We start from the raw sequence: 24,212 nt of genomic DNA, 5'->3' as shown, positions 1-24,212 counted from the left end.
ATCATTATTCAGTTTCTCGTTATTTAATATTTAGACAAAAACAAAACCGTTTGTTTGATTCAGATTCAAATCAAATAAAGGAAGAACGACCCTTTACTATTTTTTTATCCTTTCATCTAAAAGGAAATATTTATTGGCCAAAAAGTACACCGACCCTGTGTCCAACTTTCATCACTTAAACGCTCCAGTCAGATTTTAAGCTATAGTTATGCACGTGCGCAAAAGGGATTTATTTACAATCATAGCAATCAAACGAGTTAAAACGACATGCATTGATGGAAAATGATCTGGCGAGTTTAATAACGGCGAATTACGCTCTCTCATTCCTTTATTACATCGCGTTAGCTCGCACGAATTATTATTTTGATGAAATCGAATTTGGCTTCTTACGTCGATTTTCCTTAATTCTCTCGATAATGTTATTGAGAAATGATAAATGTGTCAACTCCTCTCTTGCTGCGCAAAATATTTTTGTGGCTGGTTTTCAGGCCTTGTCCGTGTGTTTCGAGTGTTCACTGGTCTGGAAATGTTTTCTCAACCTGGCAACACTAGAAAGGAGCACACTGCACAAAGGTTGTAGAGTAGACGCTAACCTAGGCTAATCAGACAGAGGTTTCAACCAACATTTATTTAATAAAACAGCTAGACTTTCAGAACCATCGCCAATATGTCCAAACTACAGTTGTTGAATGTGTTTGTCACCAAGCGTTTATCCGCGGCTGCTGTGGAGATATTCGGGGTCGTGGAGAAGACCATAGCAGAGTATCAGGAAGAAATCTGCCGTTCAGCGGAGGAGAACGAGCGTTTACGGAGGCTGTTGGGCATGGTTTTCCAACCAGAGATGAAGTTACATGGAGCAGGTTTGTAGCGAGCTACAGTTGTTGTCACGAAGATATTTGATTTGTAGATTAACGTTACAAGACTAGAGAATTAATGTGGTAGTTTGTAATATGCGCACTCTGAACGCAACATTGCTTTCTTGAATTCAGGGTAGAACGACTGCCCCCTCCCATTGAAGCCACGAAGTTCGAGTCCGTTTCCCTGCGCTTGACATACAGTAGCGCAGTCTCAGCCAGGATAGCATGAAGTAAAGACTGCACCGTTACCCACCTGCATCTCCATCCCGAATCTGCCAATTGCCCCCCAGCAACATTAGCCTACATTTAGGCTATTGTTTATATGTGTATGTCACACTATGTTGAGGTAAAAATCGGAGTATAATGCTGTATAGATGTCAACCCTAATACATGTTCATGACATCGTCATCAATCAACTGCATTACAGTTAAAAACGACTTACTACCACCACCACCTATTTCTATATGCTAACTATGCTACCAGTTTATACGAATGGGAGTTAGCATTTAGCAGTCACTTTATTATATTACAGACACATTAATGCAAAAATGTGCATAATTAGTTGGGTTTTTTTGGGGGGGGGGGGGGGGGGGGGGGTAAATACAGGCAAATATATTGACAAGTCAATTTGTCCTAGAGAGATTTCAGGGTCAGGGTTAGCCTTCACGAAACCCAGCCCTTATTTTTAATGTTTCTAAAATCCCCTATGGGGAAAAATGAATGGTGTAAAAACGATTGGAACCATTTCCTTCTTTGACCGCTAGGTTTTATGGGTATTATGACTCATACTTTGTTACTCCACATTGCTGACCGCAATACATACAGTGCATTCGGAAAGTAGTCAGACCCCTTGACTTTTTCCACATTTTGTTATGTTACAGCCTTATTCTAAAATTGATTCAATAGTTTTTCTCTTCTCATCAATCTACACACAATTCCCCATAATGACAAACAAAAACAGGTTGATCACGTCACTGATATAACATTTACATAAGTAATAAGACCCTTTATTCAGTACTTTGTTGAAGCACCTTTGGTAGCGATTACAGCCTTGAGTCTTCTTGGGTATTTAAAAAAAAAAAAATTCACCTTTATTTAACCAGGTAGGCCAGTTGATAACAAGTTCTCATTTACAACTGCGACCTGGCCAAGATAAAGCAAAGCAGTGCGACAAAAACAACACAGAGTTACACATGGGATAAACAAACGTACAGTCAATAACACAATAGAAAAATCTATATCCAGTGTGTGCAAATGTAGAAGATTAGGGAGGTAAGGCAATAAATAGGCCATCGAGGCAAAATAATTACAATTTAGCATTAGTATGTATGCACTACAAGCTTGACACACCTGCATTTGGGGAGTTTCTCTGATTTCTTCTATGCAGATCCTCGCATCCTTTGTCAAGTTGGATGGGGAGCGTCGCTGCACAGCTGTCTTCAGGTCTCTCCAGAGATGTTCGATCGGGTTCAAGTCCGGGCTCTGACTGGGCCACTCAAGAACATTCAGAGACTTGTCCCAAAGCCACGCCTGCGTTGTCTTGGCTGTGTGCTTAGGGTCGTTGTCCTGTTGGAAGGTGAACCTTTGCCCCAGTCTGAGGTCCTGAGCGCTCTGGAGCTTGTTTTCCTCAAGGATCTCTCTGTACTTTGCTCCATTCATCTTTGCCTTGATCCTGACTAGTCTCTCAGTCCCTGCCGCTGAAAAACATCCTCACAGCATGATGCTGCCACCACCATACTTCACCGTAGGGATGGTGCCTGGTTTCCTCTAGACGTGACGCTTGGCATTCAGGCCAAAGAGTTCAATCTTGGTTTCATCAGACCAGAGAATCTTGTTTCTCATGGTCTGAGAGTCTTTAGGTGCCTTTTGGAAAACTCCAAGCGGGCTGTCGTGCCTTTTTACTGAGTAGTGGATTCCGTCTGGCCATTCTACCATAAAGGCCTGATTGGTGGAGTGCTGCAGAGATGGTTGTCCTTCTGGAAGGTTCTACCATCTCCACAGAGGAACTCTGGAACTCTGTCAGAGTGACCATCAGGTTCTTGGTCACCTCCCTGACCAAGGCCATTCTCCCACGATTGCTCAGTTTGGTCGGGCGGCCAGCTCTAGGAAAAGTCTTGGTGGTTCCAAACTTCTTCCATTTAAGAATGATGTAGGCCATTGTGTTCTTGGGGACCTTCAATGCTGCAGAAATGTTTTGGTACCCTTCCCCAGATCTGTGCTTCGACACAATGCTGTCTCGGAGCTCTACAGACAATTCCTGTGACCTCATGGCTTGGTGTTTGCTCTGACATGCACTGTCAACTGTGGGACCTTATGTAGACATGAGTGTGCCTTTCCAAATCATGTCAAATCAATTGAATATACCACAGGTGGACTCTAATCAAGTTGTAGAAACATCTCAAGTATAATCAATAAAAACAGGATGCACCTGAGCTCAATTTCGAGTCTCATAGCAAAAAATCTGAATACTTGTATTTTTAATACTTTTGCTAAAATTTCAAAAAACCTGTTTTCACTTTGTCATTAAGGGGTATTGTGTGTAGATTGACGAGGAAAACAATGTAATCCATTTTAGAATAAGGCTGTAACGTAACAAAATGGGATAAAAGTGAAGGGGTCTAAATACTTTCCGACTGCACTGCTCAAAAAGTTACAACTCCGATATAGTCGTTTCGACACTCATTGACCTTACAACAATTCCTCACTTTGTGGGTTTATTTTCACGGACAGATTTAGGGCAGAGTAAAACCTCTCGCTTCCTCTCTGGCCCAGTTTTGCAGTACGTTGCGCCGGATGTCATACATTTCAATAGGGACCGTCCGCATCGCAGCAGCATCTTGCGTTCGAAGGCTCCTTGCGAAACGATTGCTGCATATTTTGAATTTTTACAAACTCTGCGCCTTCTTCATTCAGTCCGGCCAGAGTCCATTGTAGAACAGGAAGTTACCAAACCACAGAAGAGGAAAATATTTGGTTTTCGGCAATTGGTTCATGGGATAGCTAGCAAATTGTAAACAATTAGCCATTCCTATAAGGGAGTACTATTTCAAATAGTAATGTTAAATAATACACATTGGCTCTTAAGCCTCCCGTTTTAGTTTGTGATCGTAGGCTGACGTTTGTTTTTATCTTCAACCTAGCCTAGGTTTTAGCAAGCTAGCTGCTCTCTAAGATACCTTAACTTGCTAAGAAGTTATAGAAACAAGTTGAGGAAAAATTATCAAAACATGTTTTGTCACCTGAAATAATGTTTCTCCTGTTTTGAATGAAAATGTCATATTTTGCAATCTCCCAAAATGAATGCGATCTCTGACGAAAACGGGCTCTCCTCCATTTTGCGGTACAGTCACTACACTTGTCCGTCCAGTAGCGGGGCAAGACTCAGTGAAAAGGACGTATGGCCAATGGAATAACGTCAGTTAGATGGAATCTAACTGTTTCCCTTGGCTTCAAATGCGTTATACCGTGTGCAAGTCACTCATTCCTACGTCTTACCTCCGTGTTCGTGTCCCTGGTCTTTTGAATTGGATTGACGATTAAATTGTAGCGACCCGCACAGACAGCTGTGTGTTATGTGTTAGGCTATTAGTGGGTTGTGTTGTACTTACCAGTGTTTGCGGGGTCCGACATGCCAATCAACCTGCTATCTGCCAATCACGGGAATGCCTGGCATGTTCTGATGCCGGGCATCCTGGCGGTTGGCGGAGTGGCGTGGAGCATTGGAAGATAAGACCAGGTTTAGCCATTGTTCTCTCTCTTACGTCTGGGCTTCACAAGAGAAGGTCACGGTTGGTTTGTGGGGTATCTTTCATTTATTTGACGTGGGCTACGGCCAAACAGTAGCCTGTGCAAAGTTGGGTTAATAAACCGTCAATTTGTAAACTCAAGCCTCAGTCTGGACAATTGTTCCTTCATGATCTAGTCAGGTCATTACAATATCATCAAATTGATGAAAACGTTACCATCTTAAGATGTATAAAAAAAACGATGTTTGTGGTTGAATGTACTTCTGCCAGATGCCTTTCATAAAGTTTTTGCGCTGAAGACCATTCAAAAATAGTCTACTTTCCACGTCACTTGCATAGCTTATCGAGTCTTCACAAAGGAAAGAACGGTGTCATGTGAAACGATGGCTTTGTCCATTTATATACAGTCATTGGTTGAAACACATGCTGTAGTGTAGACTAACAAAATTGTCTTGTTTTTGCAAAATTGAAATCAGGTCAACCTATCCATTACAAAACAGGCATTTCAAACAGAATGGCAGGTATTTCACTAAGATTATAGGTCAAAATATTGATTTAATATTTTGTTCCCTCCAGACTTTCAACTAGTCACTCCTGCTGTTCCCCCTGAAAATCAGAACTGTGAGCAGGAGTGGAGCCCCAGTCTAGAGCAGGAGGACCCAGAACCCACACAGATTAAAGAACAACAGGAGCTCAGACTCAGTCAGGAGGACTCACCTCAGCCCTCACATCTTTACCTAAACCAAACTGTGGATGATGGAGAGAGGAGCGCTCTACCTATCATCATAACTGAAGAGATCAAAACAGAAGCTGATGGAGAGGGCTACAGAGTACCAGAACCAACCAGTGATCAGCCCCTCTCAGTTCATCCAGACTGCTCTGCTGCAGTGGAGAAACTATATCAGTGTAGACATTGTGGCAAAAGCTTTACACTTAAGGGAAACTTAACCTTGCATTTAAAGATACACACAGGATAGAAACCTTATCTGTGCAAACAGTGTGGAAAAAGCTTCATCCAGAAGGGTGATTTGAACAGACATACAAGGGTACACACAGGAGAGAAACCTTATCTGTGCAAACAATGTGGCAAAATCTTCATCCAGAAGCGCGGTTGCTCTCACGAAGGGATCAAACTCATCCAGCCTATAGGACTTGACCATCCATACAAGGATACACACAGGAGAGAATCCCTATGAGTGTAAACAATGTGGCAAAATGTTTAACCAGAAGGGACACTTGACCGTTCATTCAAGGATACATACAGGGGAGAGACCATATCAGTGCAAAAACTGTGGCAAAGCCTTCAACCAGAAGATAGAGTTGACATTGCATATGAGAGCTCATACAGGAGAGAGACCATATATCTGTCCTGTATGCAGGAAAAGTTACATGGCATTAAGCTATTTAAGACTTCATCAGCGTGTTCACACTGGGCAGAAACCTTACCAGTGCAAAGAATGTTACAAATGCTTTGGTTATAAACATCGTCTAACATCACATATGAACACTCATACTAAAGGGCATAAATTATATTACTGCACTGAGTGCAATAATAGCCTGAAATGAAAACAACAAATTCATATTTTGTCATTGTGAATTTCTTAATACGTCCAACTTCTGAATAATTATGTTCTGTTTTCTGGCAATTAACAACAGAACAAACTGAGTAATGTGTGTTGAGGGGAAATCACCAGTCAGTATCAGATTGGTAAACTGAATCTAGTGCTCAGTTTCAGGGACCTACCCTCCAGGACACTGCGGGCTTCAGGAAGTCCTCACCGCTGTATCTAGCATAGAGCACACACTTGGACTTCTAAACAACAGGAGTTCCTATTCAATTGTTTAACAATGACATACAGGATATCTTCTATCTGTACTGATGGCTGCATGTTAGAATATTGAAGTAGCCTATTACATTTTTGTTGACAATCTATATAATGCAGCAAATCATTTGTTTAAATAAAGTAGTTTTTTCAATGGATGTCATAGTGAAACCCTATTTTTCTCTGTTGAACATGATTTCTGTGATGGTTCATACTAGGCAGGTTTAATACATGCTCTATCAGCTCTATTTCCTGCTTCTTACCCCAACCCTATCCTGAACCATTATGCAGATGGGAAACTGTCTGAGCCCATATTCATAAAGGCTCAGATGAGTGCTGATCTAGGGTCAGATCACCACTGTAATTTAAAATGCTAAACTAATCCTAGATCAGCACTCCTACTCTAAGACACTTTGTGAATATAACCCCTGACCCTGTGTTACTGTTTAGGGGCAACATTTACCTCCTCCCTGTTGGTATCTCCTGGGACATGATGATTTAAAGGTGCACCAAAGACAGTACAGTATGAAGATGGGTAGAAACTGCTTCTCCAAATAGAAATCCCTGATCACACTTGTAGGCGATGTTATGGTGACGTTGGCTAGCTATGCTCATGTGCAGAAACACGTCATCGGGTCGTCTCGTGACGAATTACACGTGCTGGCCGTCAAATAAAGGCACTCCTTCCATATAAAGTTTTTTTTTACGAAAATGAAAACGTGTCAGTTTGTCACAAGGACACTTTAGGTGACAGACAGTGACACATTCAATACTGTCTTGTACACTCTTGCCTGCATATAGCTTATCTAAGGTGTAATCATTAGTCCAACAGTTGCAAACGAGAGTTTCTATTGGAAAAATTCAGGTATGTTTATCCCTGTTTCATTCTGTCTGCATCCGTTTAAGAAACGTCATTCAACAGAATCGTCAGAATGAATACACCCCTGATCACGCTGAAACACAGTTCACTTTCATAGCAGCCACATTATATACCTTCTCGCATCTATGCGCTCTCCTTCTCTCACCTTTTCCCTTCGCTTGTGGATTTCAATGCACAACACATCAGCTGTATGTGACCAGGTGAAAAAACCTTTCCAAGCCAAACCATATCATAACCTGCTACACACAGCCTACATCGTTGTCACCATATTAGCTAAAGTAATGTCATAGTCAACGTAGCTAATATAAATAACAGGTTAGTAAACTCGCTACAATCATGCAGTAATGTTACAGTGTACAGTCAGTAAGCTGTTTAGCACTTACACCGGCGGGGCCCAGTGGTAATAAATTAGTAAAACTAAAAGCTTACCTTGACTTGGAAGAGTTCCAGTGTTGTGTTGGATAGTCATAGCCAGCTAGCTAACATAACATCCCTCTGTTTGAGTAGGCTAAACTAGCTTGCTGCATTTGCTAGCTAAGCAAGTGAAACAAAGGAAATGACAGTCTCCCTCTTGCTTCTCCTTAATTTTGGAAGAAATGAAATGGTTCAAAACTGTTCAACTATTGTCTTTCTCTCTCTTTGACTGAACTACTCACCACATATTATGCACTGCAGTGCTAGCTAGCTGTAGCTTATACTTTCAGTGCTAGATTAATTATCTGACCCTTTGATTGGGTGGACAACATGCCAGTTCATGCTGCAAGAGCTCTGATAGGTTGGTGGACGTCCACCGGAAGTTGTCATAATTACTGTGTAAGTCTATGGAAGGGGGTGAGAACCATGAGCCTCCTCGGTTTTGTATTGAAGTCAATGTACCCAGAGGAGGACGGGAGCTAGCTGTCCTCCGGCTACACCATGGTGATACCGTACAGAGTGCTGTTGAGGCTACTGTAGACCTTCAATGCAAAAGTGTATTTTAATACATTATTTGGTGACAAAACTATACTAAATATATTCATATCTAAAAATTATAACTTTTTAATGTTTTACCATTTTAATTTTTATAAAATTCACTGAGGATGATGGTCTTCCCCTTCCTCCTCTGAGGAGCCTCCACTGGTCCATTGTTGTCCAAAGGTTGCTACCAGCCGCTAAACTAGGTGTCCCGTCCTTCCAGGTTGTTGGCCTGAGGTAGGACTACATAGGTTTAAATAGTGGAATAGGGTGGTGGAGATGTAATGAGTGTAGGGTTAGATGGTACCGTATTTTACTTTTTTCATGTAAAGTATGAAGGATTTATACCCCAGTCTAGTTGGTGGCGGTAATGCAACATTTATTGGATGCCAACCGCCGTTAAACCTCATCGACGAAGAAGAAGAAGACGAAGAACGCTAAGCAGATTCAGAGATAGAGGTTTCAACCAACATTTCTTTGATAAAGCGAAACGCTACTTTCATAACCATTGCTAATATGTCAAAACTACAGATGTTGAATGTGTTTGTCACCGAGCGTTTATCCGCGGCTGCTGTGGAGATATTCGGGGTCGTGGAGAAGACCATAGCAGAGTATCAGGAAGAAATCTGCCGTTCAGCGGAGGAGAACGAGCGTTTACGGAGGCTGTTGGATTTGGTTAGCAAACCAGAGATAAAGTTACACAGAGCAGGTTCGTACAGCATTCTGTTGTTGTAACGAGATTTGACTAATAGACAAGATTCATGTTTATTTTCGATTATTTTTAACCGTTATTTTATCAGGGAGTCATTCGTGGGCAGGGTTGCCAGGTCTAGCTAACATTTCTAGACAATGATTACTCAAAACCTGCCCATAAGGCCTGAAAACTAGCCCCAATTTTGGGGGGGCACAGTAAGAGAGGATCTGCCACGTTTATCCAATAAACCCTTTTTCCATAACGTTATTGGGCGAATTAAGAAGGAATATCGACGTCACGACGTAAGAATCAAAATTCGTTTTCCATGAAAATAATAATTATTGCGCGCTAACGTGATGTAATTGAGGAATTTTAACATGTGGAAAGATAAATCGCCCTTATTAAACTCGCCATTTCATTTTCCATCAACGGATGTCGATTTAACTCGTTTGACTGCTATGATTGTAAATCAATCCCATTTGCGCATGTGTATAACTATAGATAAATCCGACAGAAGAGTTTGAGTGATGAAAGTTGGACAGAGGATCACAATCTTTGCGCAAGACACACTTGGACGAACTTCAGGATATTTTCTGGCAGTTGTGTCCTTACGTGCCAGCAGGGTTGGGTAGGTTACTTTCTAAATGTAATCCATTACAGTTACCTTTCCGAAATGTAATCAGTAACGTAACTTTTGGATTACCCAAACTCAGTAATGTAATATGATTACATTCCCTCACGTTCCCCTTAAGAGGCATTATAAGAAGACAAAAATGTATATTTACTTTATTTAACCTTTATTTAACTGTTGAGCCACATCTATTGCAGAATAAAACAATGTTAAAGTTTACATAGCTGGCCATATATGGATGTTACATTTTACTTTATAGGGTTGGTTATGTCAGCTTCTTCTAACAATTCACTTTCTACTACATATAATAATACGATTAAATTATATCTTTACATTAAAAACCAAAGTCTTTCAGAATTCCAGTCATTCCAATAAATGCTATACACCTTGATCTTCAAGAATAGGACTTGGAAATATGGAAGGATAGATTAGCCAAATTGTTTTACCTGAGCATGACCCCAAAATAAAGGACTTATCAGCCAGCCCTACTCTGTTGTTTATGATTGTGTTGTCATGGAGGACTGATTGGGCTCATTGATTCGAGTGGGAAAATAAATGCAGCGCTCTTGAAATGGCATGCTTTGAGCACTAATGAAAAATGCTATTTACATGTCAAAAATGAATGCCATATGCTGCATTTGCTATATGCCTATTGTTTACCTTTTTGTTGGTGACACGTTGATATCTTGATAATATGCAGCTATTTAAAGGGCAAATCCACAGATTAAACAATCACAAAACGGGTCACCCCGCCTCTGTTTTGGTAAAAAGCTGAGGGATGGGCCTGGAGAAATGTAACCACTCTCAGATTAATAGACAGAGCTATGGATGAAAGGACTGACCATCCATCATATAAAAAAATATTGTTTTAACCATGTTAAGAGGCTTTACAGTGTTTGTTTACATTTACAAGGTTTTAGAAACATTGGCGTAAAACAAGCTAATATTTTGGGTTGTCATGGAGTGTGACAGTTGAACTAAGCTCATGAGGCATTTATAAGTTATATTCTTCAAGAATCAATGGATATATATATATATATATACACACACACACAGGACCAGTCAAAAAGTTTGGTCACACCTACTCATTCAAGGGTTTTTATTTTGACTATTTTCTACGTTGTAGAATAATAGTGAAGACATTAAAACTATGAAATAACACATATGGCATCATGTAGTAACCAAAAAAGTGTTAAACAAATGAAAATATATATTTTTATTTTAGATTCTTCAAAGTAGCCGCCCTTTGCCTTGACAGCTTTGCATACGCTTAGAATTCTCTCAACCAGCTTCACCTGGAATGCTTTTCCAACAGTCTTGAAGGAGTTCCCACATATGCTGAGCACTTGTTGGCTGCCTCCAAACTTTTGACTGGTACTGTATATATAATTTATAAGTCCATAAATGGATGTAGCAACTACAGATTGCCACTTTTAAGTCTATCAAAAGTGTGCAAGTTTGAGCATGTGTCCAGTATGGATTATTTATTTTTTTAATCAGCATAAATTAGACTGAGCAATAAAAGCCCCACTTTTATTCCATAGGCTTGGATCCACACTATGCAGCTGTTGCGAAAGCACATTTTTCATTGGCTGTCCACTGGTTTCAAAAGCAATGATTGATAGGCATCTTAAACTTATTGAATTCAACCATTATTGGGTTCAAATACACATTTAGATTTGTGAACAGCCATCCACAACACGTAAGGCGTAGATAGCTAAAATGAGAGAGCAGCAGTGTGATTCACATCAATGCGCTATGTAGATATCAATAATACGTGATATCTGTATCGCTGTAGACTACACCACCGCTGTCATCCTTACCTCCAAGCCTTTATTCAAGTTGGATCATCTTCGGATGCCGACAGCAGTCGCACCATTGGAAGACATAGCTTGGACTGTAACCTACAAAAGCCTCTTCCTCCTCTTTTCCCGCGATCCATCAAACACATTTGGTGTCATCATAGTGGTCTCTGACTTGTTCAGACTCGCTTAGGTTGAACAAACTTAAATTTGTGCCTTTTTTCAATGCTGATTTGAATGCCATTGAGAACAGAAGTGTAAAATATTTTTTTCCCGCAAACATCCTTTCTGGATTTAACAGTAATCCTCAAAGTAATCACCTAGTTTTTCAAAAGTATCTGTATCCGATTACAATATTTTTGCTGGTAACGTAACGGATTACAGTTACCGTTTTGTTGTAATCCCTTACATGTAATCCGTTACTCCCCAAACCATTATAAAAGGGCTATGCGATATTGGATTGTCATTTCAATAGGCATAGGCTACTGACTAACATCTGGGTTTATGATTGTAATTCAACTTTGGCATGGTTTGGTTAGCTAGATGCAGGTAGCCTATAGGCAAGATGTAAAATGAACGATTTAGCAGCTTGCTTAGTTCAAATTGACAGACTAATTTATTTAACATATAGTAAGGCGATTTTAAGGTAAGAAGTTCCCTGCTGGAATAGGTTACTAAGGATGGGGTCGTAATTTCAATCACTGAATAAAATATGAATATGGATATGAACTAATATGCTTGTCAACAACAGCCAGTGTTTATTATGTTTGACCTGTAGCCTATTCTGACTGAGTCTAATGCATTCTAACAACAGCTGATCCGCAATTGCGATAGAGCTGTGAGATTACAATTGATAACTTCCAATTGAATTAACTAAACATGGGCATTAATAATTAATAATAACACAAGGCTATAACAAAAATAACCTGAAGTTATAGGCTATTTATTAGATCCGTTTGCCAGCTCCAGATATGCTACACAAGTGGCACAAATTGATTTGCAATGACTGCAATGAAATCGTAATTTCAACTATTTTTGTATCAACTGGTAGGAGGCTACAGTAGCCTACAAAGCCATAGAAATTAGTAATCTACTTGATGGCCAACATATGCCAATGTGTCATTGTCCACATTTTAATGTCAGTTTTTTATTGTGGACTTTTCCCCATAGGGAGTTCCATAACTGTAATTTCAAATGTCCACTCGCGCAGCGCTCGAGACTCAAGAACTGCTGCTCTGTCACACCTCCTTCCGACCCACCACTCATTCGGGAGCAGCAACCGGTCACAGTAAAATATATATACATATACTTTTTTTTATAGAAATGCGATGGTGGCCGCAGTGCAGAGTAGGCCAAAAGTGGGCTAAAAACCTGCAGCCCACGAACAATTTACCCGCAACATCGTTTTCCAAGTAGCCCAATTGTGGGGGAAAACTACGGGCATGGCAACCCTGGTCATGTGACACGTTGTGATGCGTTAAAAGGAAGAGGCTATACGAACACGTCTGGTTCCCAAATTGATGACGTATGTCGCGCAGTTGAGAGTCGAGTGGAGACGAATGGATTCGGTTCAGTTAGTTCAGTCAGTCATCCTGGTGATACTAGTTTATGCTGGCTAGTTGTCAACATCTGGATGTCACCGTGATGGAGTCTACTGCTCAATGGGGAGAGTTTGCGCTGCAAGGCGGTAACAACAGAACAGGGCACAGTCTGTCCTTCACTCCTGATTGTCGAGCACTGCAGTAGGGAGAGGGAGGTAGTAGCTAGATAGCCAATTGCCAATATCGGGCCAGAGTGACAGCTAAAGCACATTTATTGTAGTGATTTTCTGCGAAAATGTACAACTGCGGCAACGTCTACATAAAAAATAAAAATCAACAATGGAATGAAGTTCCAACTTCGGGAAACAAGTTTCAAATTCTCGACAGGTTACATGGGTACAGTAAAGATGTGGCGTGACTGTAAACATCTTTGATATTAAGCATCTCAATCACGTCGCGTGATTTCGCGTAGGTTGTTTGGTGACCCGTTACAAAATAGAACTAGCTAGCTGAGGAGGGCTGATTAGGACGACTGACTGAACCGAATCCGTTCATCCCCACACACGTCATCAATTCTGGGCACCAGGCTTGTCCGTATAGCCTCTCCCATGCTAAAGACCTCCGTCTCTTCCTCGATCGTCACTAAATACCACAGCCTCAAACTCATAAATCCCTCCTATTTGTAAAATGTCTCTTCATAAAATATGATTTTAAACTTAACCACACTGCTAACTTTATGCCTAATCTTAAATAAAGGTTAAAAAAACAAACATTTGAAAGCACATTTTAGCCAATTTTGACTTTGTGGCTGTGGAAACCCTTCCTCTCTGGCTATAAGCACCCTCGAACGAAGCTATGGTTCACCAACATTGCTTTGTATAAATCACGTGCTGGGGGAGCGGCTCTAAGGACAATCCTGACCCGTAAACTACTAACCAAAATCAAAAACTGACCCTTACCTTTACCCCAACCAAACCATTAACCTTAGCACTGAAATTAAACTAATTTGAACTAATTCTGAAATCAAATACATTTTTGCAGATCAGGAGTGCCCTTATAGTATTTTCTGTGCTGTTTAGTGTAGACTAGTCAACAAAATCGTCTTATTTTTGAGCACAGAGGGCTTCCAAACAAAATTTCGGATACTTTATTAAAGCTGGAATATGTAATATTTTGGCCAACTGACCAAATCCACATAGAAATGTAGTTATAGATCTGCCATTCTCATTGAAAGCAAGTCTAAGAAGCGGTAGATCTGTTCTATATGAGCTATGCACATTAATTCTCTGCTTCCCATTCTTAAGTTTAGTTTTTTACTTCGTTTTTTTACACCAGCTTCAAACAGCTGAAAATACAATATTTTTGGTTATGGAAAATATATTTCACAGTAGTTTAGATGGTACAATGATTCGCTACACTATGCTTGCTTGTTTTGTCACTTAAACTGAAATAAGGCAAACTATTTGAATTTTATCAACCAGGAAATGACTGAGCGACCTGTTTAAGATATATTTTTTCCCTCCAGACTTCCAGGTACTGACTCCTGCCGTTCACCCTGAGCAGCAGAACTGTAAGCAGGAGTGGAGCCCCAGTCTGGGGCAGGAGGACCCAGAACCCACACAAATTAAAGAGGAACAACAGGAGCTCAGACTCAGTCAGGAGGACTCACCTCAGCCCTCACATCTTTACCTAAACCAAACTGTGGATGATGGAGAGAGGGGTATTCTACCTATCATCATAACTGAAGAGATCAAAACAGAAGCTGATGGAGAGGGCTACATAGTGCCAGAACCAACCAGTGATCAGGCCCTCTCAGTTCATCCAGACTGCTCTGCTGCAGTGGAGAAACCATATCAGTGTCAACAATGTGACAAAAGCTTCACACGTAAGGGACACTTGACCATCCATTCAAAGATACACACAGGAGAGAAATCTTATCTGTGCAAACAATGTGACAAAAGCTTCATCCAGAAAGGCGACTTGGACAGACATACAAGGGTACACACAGGAGATAATCCATATCAGTGCAAACAATGTGGCAAAATGTTTAACCAGAAAGGAAGCTTGACCATCCATTCAAGGATACACACAGGGGAGAAACCTTATCAGTGCAAAGACTGTGACAAATCCTTCAACCAGAAGATGGAATTGATATTGCATATGAGAGTTCACACAGGGGAGAGACCATATAATTGTCCTGTATGCAAGAAAAGCTACATGGCATTAAGCTATTTAAGACTTCATCAGCGTGTTCACACCGGGGAGAAACCTTACCAGTGCAAAGAATGTGGCAAATGCTTTGGTTATAAAGGAAGCTTGAAGTCTCATATGAGCACTCACACAAAAGCTTCAGCCTGAAGTGAGAACAACAAATTATTACTCATGCGAATTTCTTGTTACATCCAACTTGTAAATAATTTATGTTCTATTTTCTGTCATTTGACAACAAAACAAATGTAGTTATGTGAGAGGAGTGATAAAACATCAGTCAGTATCAGATTTGTAAGCTCATTTTAGCTCTCACTTTTTTTGGATACCTACCGGCCAGGACAATGAGGGAATTTGACAATGCTGGCCCGGCTGAAAAGTGATTGCATCCTTTTTGAAACCAGGCTGCCTCACGGGCATTCCTCCCTCACTCCTCCCTCACCGCTTTTGCCAGGTCACATGACAGGCCATAGTCCGGTGCACTGCGGTTCAGCCTAATCAAACTCCTGCACTGCGGGCTTCAGGAAGTCGTCACAGCTGTATCTAGCATAGAGCACACACTTGGACTTCTAAACAACAGGAGTTCATATTCAATTGTTTAACAATGACATACAGGATATCTTCTATCTGTACTGATGGATGCATGTTAGAATATTGAAGTAGCCTATTATGTCTTTGTTGACTATATAATGCAGCAAATATTTTGTATGTTTTATTTTAGAATTTTTCTGTGGGGGGGGGGGGCAGATCAGCTTTAATATTGCAGACAGATTGTGGCTTTCAATGTAATTGTCTGCATCCTTTCCAATCCCCCATATCTTTTTTGTGTGTGATAGATATATATATATATATTTTTTTTTATATATATTTAATTGTATTATTTTCCTCTAACCCTACCATCCCTCCCCTAATTGGAGTACGCTAATGGGCAACAACACTTAGGCTTCTACTTCCATCTTATATATACACTATATACATTTTACGGACACAGTATATTTTACAATAGTTATTTTTTGTTTGTTTTTAGTCCCTTCCTTCAGCTACCCTCAACCCCTTCCATATATCTCTGAACACCATCCAATTTTGTTTTCTATTTGCCATATGTTTTCCAACTGTGCTGTTTCACATACGTTCTGAAACTATACACATTTTACGGACACTGTATATTTTATATTAGTTATGTTGTTATTTTTAGTCCCACCCTTCAACTCCACTCAACCGCTCCCATCTATCTCTGAACATTATCCAGTTTTGATTTCTATTTGCCAGACCAAAGGACAGATTTCCACCTGTCTAATGTCTTTTATTTGTGTTTCTTGGTCCAAGCAAGTCTCTTCTTCTTATTGGTGTCCTTTAGTAGTGGTTTCTTTGCAGCAATTCGGCCATGAAAACCTGATTCACGCAGTCTCTGAACAGTTGCTGTTGAGATGTGTCTGTTACATGAACTCTGAAGTATTTATTTGGGCTGCAATTTCTGAGGCTGGTAACTCTAATGAACTTATCCTCTGCAGCAGAGGTGACTCTGGGTCTTCCTTTCCTGTGACGATCCTCATGAGAGCCAGTTTCATCATAACACTTGATGGGTTTTGCGACTGCACTGGAAGAAACATTCAAAGTTCTTGAAATTTTCCGGATTGACTGACCTTCATGTCTTAAAGTAATGATGGACAGTCGTTTCTCTTTGCTTATTTGAGCTGTTCTTGCCATAATATGGACTTGGTATTTTACCAAATAGGGCTATCTTCTGTATACCATACCTACCTTGTCACAACACAACTGATTGGCTCAAACGCATTAAGAAGGAAAGAAATTCCACAAATTAACTAGGCACACCTGTTCATTGAAATGCCTTCCAGGTGACTCCCTCATGAAGCTGGTTGAGAGAATGCCAAGAGTGTGGAAGGATGTCATCAAGGCAAAGGATGGCTACTTTTAAGAATCTCAAATATATTTTAATTTGTTTAACACTTCTTTGGTTACTACATGATTCCATATGTGTTATTTCATAGTTTTGATGTCTTCACAATTATTCTACAATGTAGAAAATATTAAAAAGGTGTGTCCAAATTGTTGACTGGTACTGTAATATATATATGTATAACATTCTATTGGTTGCAAGAATTTTGTATAATAATTAAAAATGGAAAACACTTTTGAATCTGCCGTCATTTTGTGTATCAGTTCATGTGCCATGGAATCAGTACATGAAAAATCTCTTCCCAACTATTTTGCAATCTATATGGCACAGCTGTCAATTCTTTGGTCCTTAAATGAAACTGGTATACTTTTTTCCTTTATCACAATTTTCTTTAACCAATTATGGTCTTTAATGCAGGGCCGACAGACAATTTTCTTTCTTCCTCCCCCTTCCACTTGCCTCTTCTATTTTTGCACTAATGCTGCAATTAGTTGGTTGTAATTTTGGGTAGAGCAGACATTTCCATATATTTGTGTTAGCTGCATGTGTGACAACTCCACCAGTCCTATCTATGATATAATTTACAAAGACTTTTTAATCAATTAGTATATTTGAGTTGAACCGTTATTTATTGTAATATTTGTTCTGTCTTTTCTGGTGGATTAAACTGAAATTGCAACCAACTTTCTACAGCTTGTTTTAAAAATAGCGAAAATTTGGGAGATTTCATTTTTAAATAACCAAAAGTGAGAGGTTGAAATCTGAATAAAGGGAAAAAGGCCATTCTTGAACATGGGGTGAGACATTGTTACTAATCTGCTAGAGAACCAGTACAAATTTATGTATAACTTTGTATGACTGAAGCCTTTAGTGAGGTCTAATGCTTTAATATTTAATCATTTCTGCCCTCCGAGTTCATATTCATTATACAAATAGGCCCGTTTAATTTTGTCTGGTTTATCGTTCCAAATAAAATTGAATATTTTTTGCTCATATAATTTAAACAAGTCACCTGGTGTAGGCAAGGCCATAAGAAAATAAGTTAACTAGGACATGACTAAAGAGTTAATCACAGGATTCTTCCACAAATAGACAGGTATTGTCCTTTCCATGGTAGCAAGATCTTATCTATTTTTACTAACTTTCTATTAAAATGTATTGTAGTGAGAATTTCTTTTTTTCGGGGTATGAAAACAGAGTATGTTCTCCAACCCTTACCACTCAGCCCCTACCCAGATGGCCATGCGCCATCGCAATCTTCGCTCTCTCTATCCCACTACTCTCTCCTCTTCTATCCTATCATCTCTCCCTTCTGCTAAATCCTTCTCCCTCCTCCCTCCTGATTCTGCCTCTTCGACCCCACTCTCCTCCCTTTCCGCATCCTATGACTCACACTGTCCCCTTTCCTCCCTCCTCCCTCCTTTCCTCCCCCCTCCTCCAGCTCCGTGGCTGAGTGACTCATTGCAAGCTTACAGAACAGGACTGCAGCCAGCTTAGCAAAAATGTAGGAAAACTAAACTTCCGGAGGACCTATCATCCTTTCAGGTGGTTCTACAAAAAGAAGAAAACTCAGAAAGATATTAAATCCATGTTTTGTACCCTGAGAGGAGGTTCCTCGCCATTTTAGCTGCCACACATCTAACATTTCCCAGCATTTTTTCAGGAACTAGTCATTTCTATGCGAAGCGGCAACGGCCACATGTAGAAGTAGATGACAGCACGCAACAAAGTGCAACCAAAACAAAGATCTACACACATGGAAGAGGCATATCTCACTCGATACAAAACATGGATGTAGTATCTTTCTGAATTTTCGCTGCCAAGAACAGGTTAGTTGAAAAATCTCTGGCGGCGGCTTCTATGGAGCGTCATTGGAACGCCCTGTAATGGACATAAAAAAATAATCATCATTCATAACTATCATCAATATGTGCAAACTACAGTTGTTGAATACGTTAGTCACCGAGCGTTTCTCGACGGCTGCTGTGGAGATATTCGGGGCCGTGGAGAAGAACATAGCAGTGTCAGGAAGAATGAAGGTTACGTACGCAACCACGGTTATGTGAGCTATTGAATCATTCCAATATGGTATCCTTCAATAAGGTATCCCTCCGCGCAGCAGGACACATTCTGAGTAAGGATTTCAGATTTGTACCGGGTAGAGCTGAGGCTGCGGCTAAACCCCTTAAATAGCTGCCGCCGCACTACTTCCACCTCGTGTCCTTTCTCGAGGTGCCATAGATCACCGGCAAAGAGGATTGGAGTGATCCGGTAGCTCACATAACCGTGGTTACATACGTAACCTTCGTTATGTAGTACTATATTGGATCACTTCAATATGGTATCACAATACCAGATTAATCGGTGAACTATGTAAGGGCCAGACAGAGAACAATGTCCCATAGAACTGAGCTCAGGGCAGTCATAGTTGCTGTGTCCCTCTGTCCCCACTCAGGGAAGCGGAGGCAACACCCAACACAGCCGTCCCAACCTTATTGGCGGGGGTAACATTGACTCGATAGTACCCAGAAAAGGTGCTATACGATGCCCAACTGGCTGAGGCGAAAATGTAATTGAGGGGAAACTGCTCAGAGCAGGGCCCACCATGTTGCTACTCCTCTATTAGAATACGCTACTACAGCAGAGGTCAGAGGCCGGCTGTCCAGCCAATATACTGTAGTAATAGTATCCACAATCCAATGTGAGAGTCTTTAGGCTCTGTAGGCTCTGTCCCAGAACTATAATCACAATAGCAAATGAATAGCCAATCAGACTGTCATATTGCCTGTGTAATGTAAGTGTCCAAGGTCCTGGCCAGGCACAGCACACAGTTGGGGAAAAACACCCATCTCACCCGCAGCCACCGAGGGGCATATAGTGCATTTGGAAAGTATTCAGTCCCCTTCACTTTCTCCATATATTGACATGTTACAGATTTAGTCTAAAATTGATTAAATTAACATTTTCCTCCTCAATCTACACACAATACCTGATAATAACAATGCAAAAACAGGTTTTTAGACACTTTTGCAAATGTATAAAAAATAAAATAAATACCTTATTTACATAAGTATTCAGACCCTTTGCTATGAGACTCAAAATTGAGCTCAGGTGCATCCTGTTTCCATTGATCATCCTTGAGATGTTTCTACAACTTGATTGGAGTCCACCTGTGGTAAATTCAATTGATTGGACATGATATGGAAAGGCACACACCTGTATATATTTAAGGTCCCACAGTTGGCAGTGCATTTCAGAGGGAAAACCAAGCCGTGAGGTTGAAGGAATTGTCCGTAGAGCTCCGAGACAGGTTTAAGTCGAGGCACAGATCTGGGGAAGGGTGCCAAAAACTTTCTGCAGCCTTGAAGGTCCCCAAGAACACAGTGGCCTCCATCATTCTTAAATGGAAGAAGTTTGGAACCACCGAGACTCTTTCTAGAGCTAGCCGCCCAGCCAAACTGAGAAAACGGGGGAGAAGGGCCTTGGTCAGGGAGGTGACCAAGAAGCCAATGGTCACTCTGACAGAGCTCCAGAGTTCCTCTGTGGAGATGGCTAAATCTTCAGGAAGGACAACCATCTCTGCAGCACTCCACCAATCATGCCTTTATGTGGCCAGACCGAAGCCACTCCTCAGTAAAAGGCACATGACAGCCCTCTCAGAGTTTGCCAAAAGGCACCTAAAGGACTCTCAGACCATGAGAAACAAGATTCTCTGGTCTGATCAAACCAAGATTGAACTCTTTGGCCTGAATGCCAAGCATCACATCTGGAGGAAATCTGGCACCATCCCTACGGTGAAACATGGTGGTGGCAGCATCATACTGTGGGGATGTTTTTCAGTGGCAGGGACTGGGAGACGAGTCAGGATCGAAGGGACGAAGCAAAGTATAGAGAGATCCTTGATGAAAACCTGCTCCAGAATGCTCAGGACCTCAGACTGGGGTGAAGGTTCACCTTCCAACAGGACAACAACCCTGAGCACACAGCCAAGACAAAGCAGGAGTGGCTTCGGGACAAGTCTCTGAATGTCAGCCAGAGCCCGGACTTTAACCAGATCGAACATCTCTGGAGAGACCTGAAAATAGCTGTGCAGTGATGCTCCCCATTCAACCTGACAGATCTTGAGAAGATCTGCAGAGAAGAATGGGAGAAGCTTCATACCCAATATAATTCGAGGCTGTAATCGCTGCCAAAGGTGCTTCAGCAAAGTACTGAATAATGGGTCTGAATACTTATGTAAATGTGATATTTCAAAATGTTATACAAACCTGTTTTTGCTTTGTCATTATGGACTATTGTGTGTAGATAGAGGGGGAAAAAACATTCATCCATTTTAGAATATGGCTGTAATGTAACAAAAAGTGAAGGGGTCTGAATACTTTCCGAATGCACTGTACAAGCTTTGCTCAAAGCAGCCAACTAAAGTAACGTAGTTAACGGAAGTTCAATCACAAAGGCTGGTCTGAGTGCATTTCCTGTTTCATTCAGTAGTACAGCACAATTCACAGTTGCATTTCATCATGGGCACAGTGGGAATTTATATCTGTGATGTTTAAATTATGTCTTACCCCCAGAGTGAGAGAGTACATCACTTCCAGCAGATCTCCTTGCTGAGGGTGGCGTTGATCATGCACTGCTTCTCGTGGGGTGAGCCTGATGTTCCGCATGTCACGTCTCATGTCTTTAACATGGGGAAAAGGGGACACAAAGTCAAAATTGATGCATCTACAAATTCCCTGTTTTACACAATATTGTATCATATTTGATGAGCTACTGACCTGTCGGTCTACAGGCTTGTTCTGCTGTAGTCTCCACAACCGGATCACACTGGCGCGGGATGTCCATGCACTGGCTGGACTGACAGATGCACTCCTGTTGCACTGGAAAACAAAGAGACATGGTCAGCGGTAGGTCTTTTGCAATGCTGTATCACCATCTTTATCTGGACAGAAAACAAATTGTTTCTCATACTCAACACCCAATCCACGTGCCTTATTGTTTGTTCTTGTTTCCCAATCAACAGTCTGGATCTTCATCTTCTGCCATGGTGGATGAACTACCTTTTCTGGTAAATACAGAGCCTTTTCTCTTTCCCATCGGAAAATGGCAGCTACAGACCCAAGTGTTGTCACTGGGTTTCCGGTCCATCCATCTGAAAGACAGCAAAAGTTACTTTTACCAGCTAGCTAAATTGATTACTGAAATGATAACATCTACATTAAAATACCATAACCCACAGACTTGACTATAGTAACAGTAAAATAGACTGGGCTTTGGTCTATCTGCACATCTAAAATCCTAATATGTGGATGGGACATTTCTGCTGAGATGAAGGAAATATCTGGAATGCTCAACTAGATGATCAGGACAGCCTAGGTTACTATTTGCCAGAAGAGGTGAAGTATTGTAATGAGCTATACAACTACTTCTGATTCTAATTCTCAAGAGGAAAGTTAAAACCTTCAGCCATAAGGTCACGGAAGAGGACCAACAGTGATAGGGGGATTGTCTGAAAGGTACTGACATGCAGGGATATAACATAAGGATTTTGGGCACTGGCCAGCAGACCAAGATTTCTACATTCAGGTCCTAAATCTGTGGCATGTGATGTTTATAAAGAAACATTTTCAATTAAGAGGTCACAACATTCATTATGCTATTATATGCTCGTTTTTTACTTGTAAGGAGGGTAATGTGCATTGTACACGTAACTACTGTCGGCGGTTATCTATACTGAAAGAAATCTAAATGCAACATGTAAAGTGTTGGTCCCATGTTTCATGAGCTGAAATTAAAGATCCTTGAAATGTTATTTCCCTCAAATGTTGTGCACAAATTTGTTTACATCCCTGTTCGTGGGCATTTCTCCTTTGCCAAGATAATCCATCCACCTGACAGGTGTGGCATATAAAGAAGCTGATTAAACAGCATGATCATTACACAGGTGCACCTTGTGCTGGAGAAAATAAAAGGCCACTAAAATGTGCAGTTTGTCACACAACGCCACAGATGTCTCAAGTTGAGACGAGTTGCTGACTACAGGAATGTCCACCACAGGTGTTGCCAGAGAATTCAATGTTAATTTCTCTACCATAAGCCGACTCCAACGTCTATTTAGAGAAATTGGCAGTACATCCAACCAGCCTCACAGCCGCAGAACATGTGTAACCACGCCAGCCAAGGACATCCACATCCAGCTTCTTCACCTGTGGGATCATCTGAGACCCGCCACCTGGACAGCTGATGAACCCGAGGAGTATTTCTGTCTGTAATAAAGCCCTTTTCTGGGGAAGAACTCATTCTGATTTGCTGGGCCTGGTGATGCCAAGAATGCCAAGAGTGTGCAAAGCTGTCATCAAGGCAAAGTGTGGCTACTTTGAATAATCTCAAATATAAAATATATTTTGATTTGTTTAAAACGTTTTTGGTTACTACATGATTCCATATATGTTGTTTCATAGTTTTGATGTCTTCACTATTATTCTACAATGTAGAAAATAGTAAAAATAAAGAAAAACCCTTGAATGAGTAGGTGTGTCCAAACTTTTGACTGGTACTATATATATATAGTATTGGTTATAAAGGAAGCTTGAAGTCTCATATGAGCACTCACACAAAAGCTTCAGTCTGAAGTGAGAACAACAAATGATTACTCACTTGAATTTGTTGTTACATCCAACTTGTAAATAATAATAATATTTCCTGCCACTTGACAACAAAACAAATGTAGTTGTGTGTTAAAGTTTTTGTTTTTTCAATGTATGTTTTCAGGTTGGACTTTAGGATGCATAGCACTTTAGCACGTTGGACTCACCGATGTGTCACCTCGTTAGTCAGTATGTGTTACACCTGTGCTGGCCCTTGTGCTATTTAAGAGTGGCTTCAGTTGTCTTGAAATGTGTATGTCTGATCAACACCTTTTTAGTTGGCTCTCCCTATTTGATTTATAGAAAAATGTTCCTTTGTCTGATCTTCCCCAACTTTTTGGTTTGCTTCCTGTCTTTAAGTTTGGTGTGTGTTTTTCTTGTGTTGGCTTCTTCTTGGGCAGATTTAGTGGGTGCTCATGGTGGGTGTCATTTACGTTCTAGTTGTTGTGACTAGTCAACTTTCAGTGGATACCCCAACGAGTGTCTTTCAGAACCCCTCCTAAAACCCTGC

At 40.8% G+C, this 24,212-nt stretch overlaps 1 protein-coding gene and 1 long non-coding RNA gene across 2 annotated transcripts; both read left to right on the top strand.

Moving 5' to 3' along the window:
• The first annotated feature begins 444 nt into the window (after positions 1-444).
• Positions 445-6,584, top strand: LOC106575532 (uncharacterized). The gene is made up of 2 exons (XR_014381128.1): positions 445-860; positions 5,180-6,584. It is a non-coding gene; the product is annotated as an uncharacterized LOC106575532 (long non-coding RNA).
• A 1,997-nt stretch (positions 6,585-8,581) lies between these two features.
• Positions 8,582-17,287, top strand: LOC123723833 (uncharacterized). The gene is made up of 2 exons (XM_045699070.2): positions 8,582-8,969; positions 14,454-17,287. Exons 1-2 carry the CDS (start codon positions 8,777-8,779, stop codon positions 15,284-15,286), a joined length of 1,026 nt encoding a protein of 341 aa, XP_045555026.1. The 5' UTR covers positions 8,582-8,776; the 3' UTR covers positions 15,287-17,287.
• The last annotated feature ends 6,925 nt before the right edge of the window (positions 17,288-24,212 follow it).

The sequence above is a fragment of the Salmo salar genome, chromosome 17, assembly GCF_965601325.2.
Source record: "Salmo salar chromosome 17, fSalSal1, whole genome shotgun sequence".
In the NCBI taxonomy this organism is placed as follows: Eukaryota; Metazoa; Chordata; class Actinopteri; order Salmoniformes; family Salmonidae; genus Salmo; species Salmo salar.
This window is presented reverse-complemented; position numbering and strand designations above follow the sequence as displayed.

Excerpts from the sequence above, each read along its gene's own strand:
- LOC123723833 (XM_045699070.2), top strand. The coding sequence starts at position 8,777 with ATGTCAAAACTACAGATGTTGAATGTGTTTGTCACCGAGCGTTTATCC. Across the intron at positions 8,970-14,453 it reads GATAAAGTTACACAGAGCAG|ACTTCCAGGTACTGACTCCT; the intron begins GTTCGTACAGCA and ends TTTTCCCTCCAG.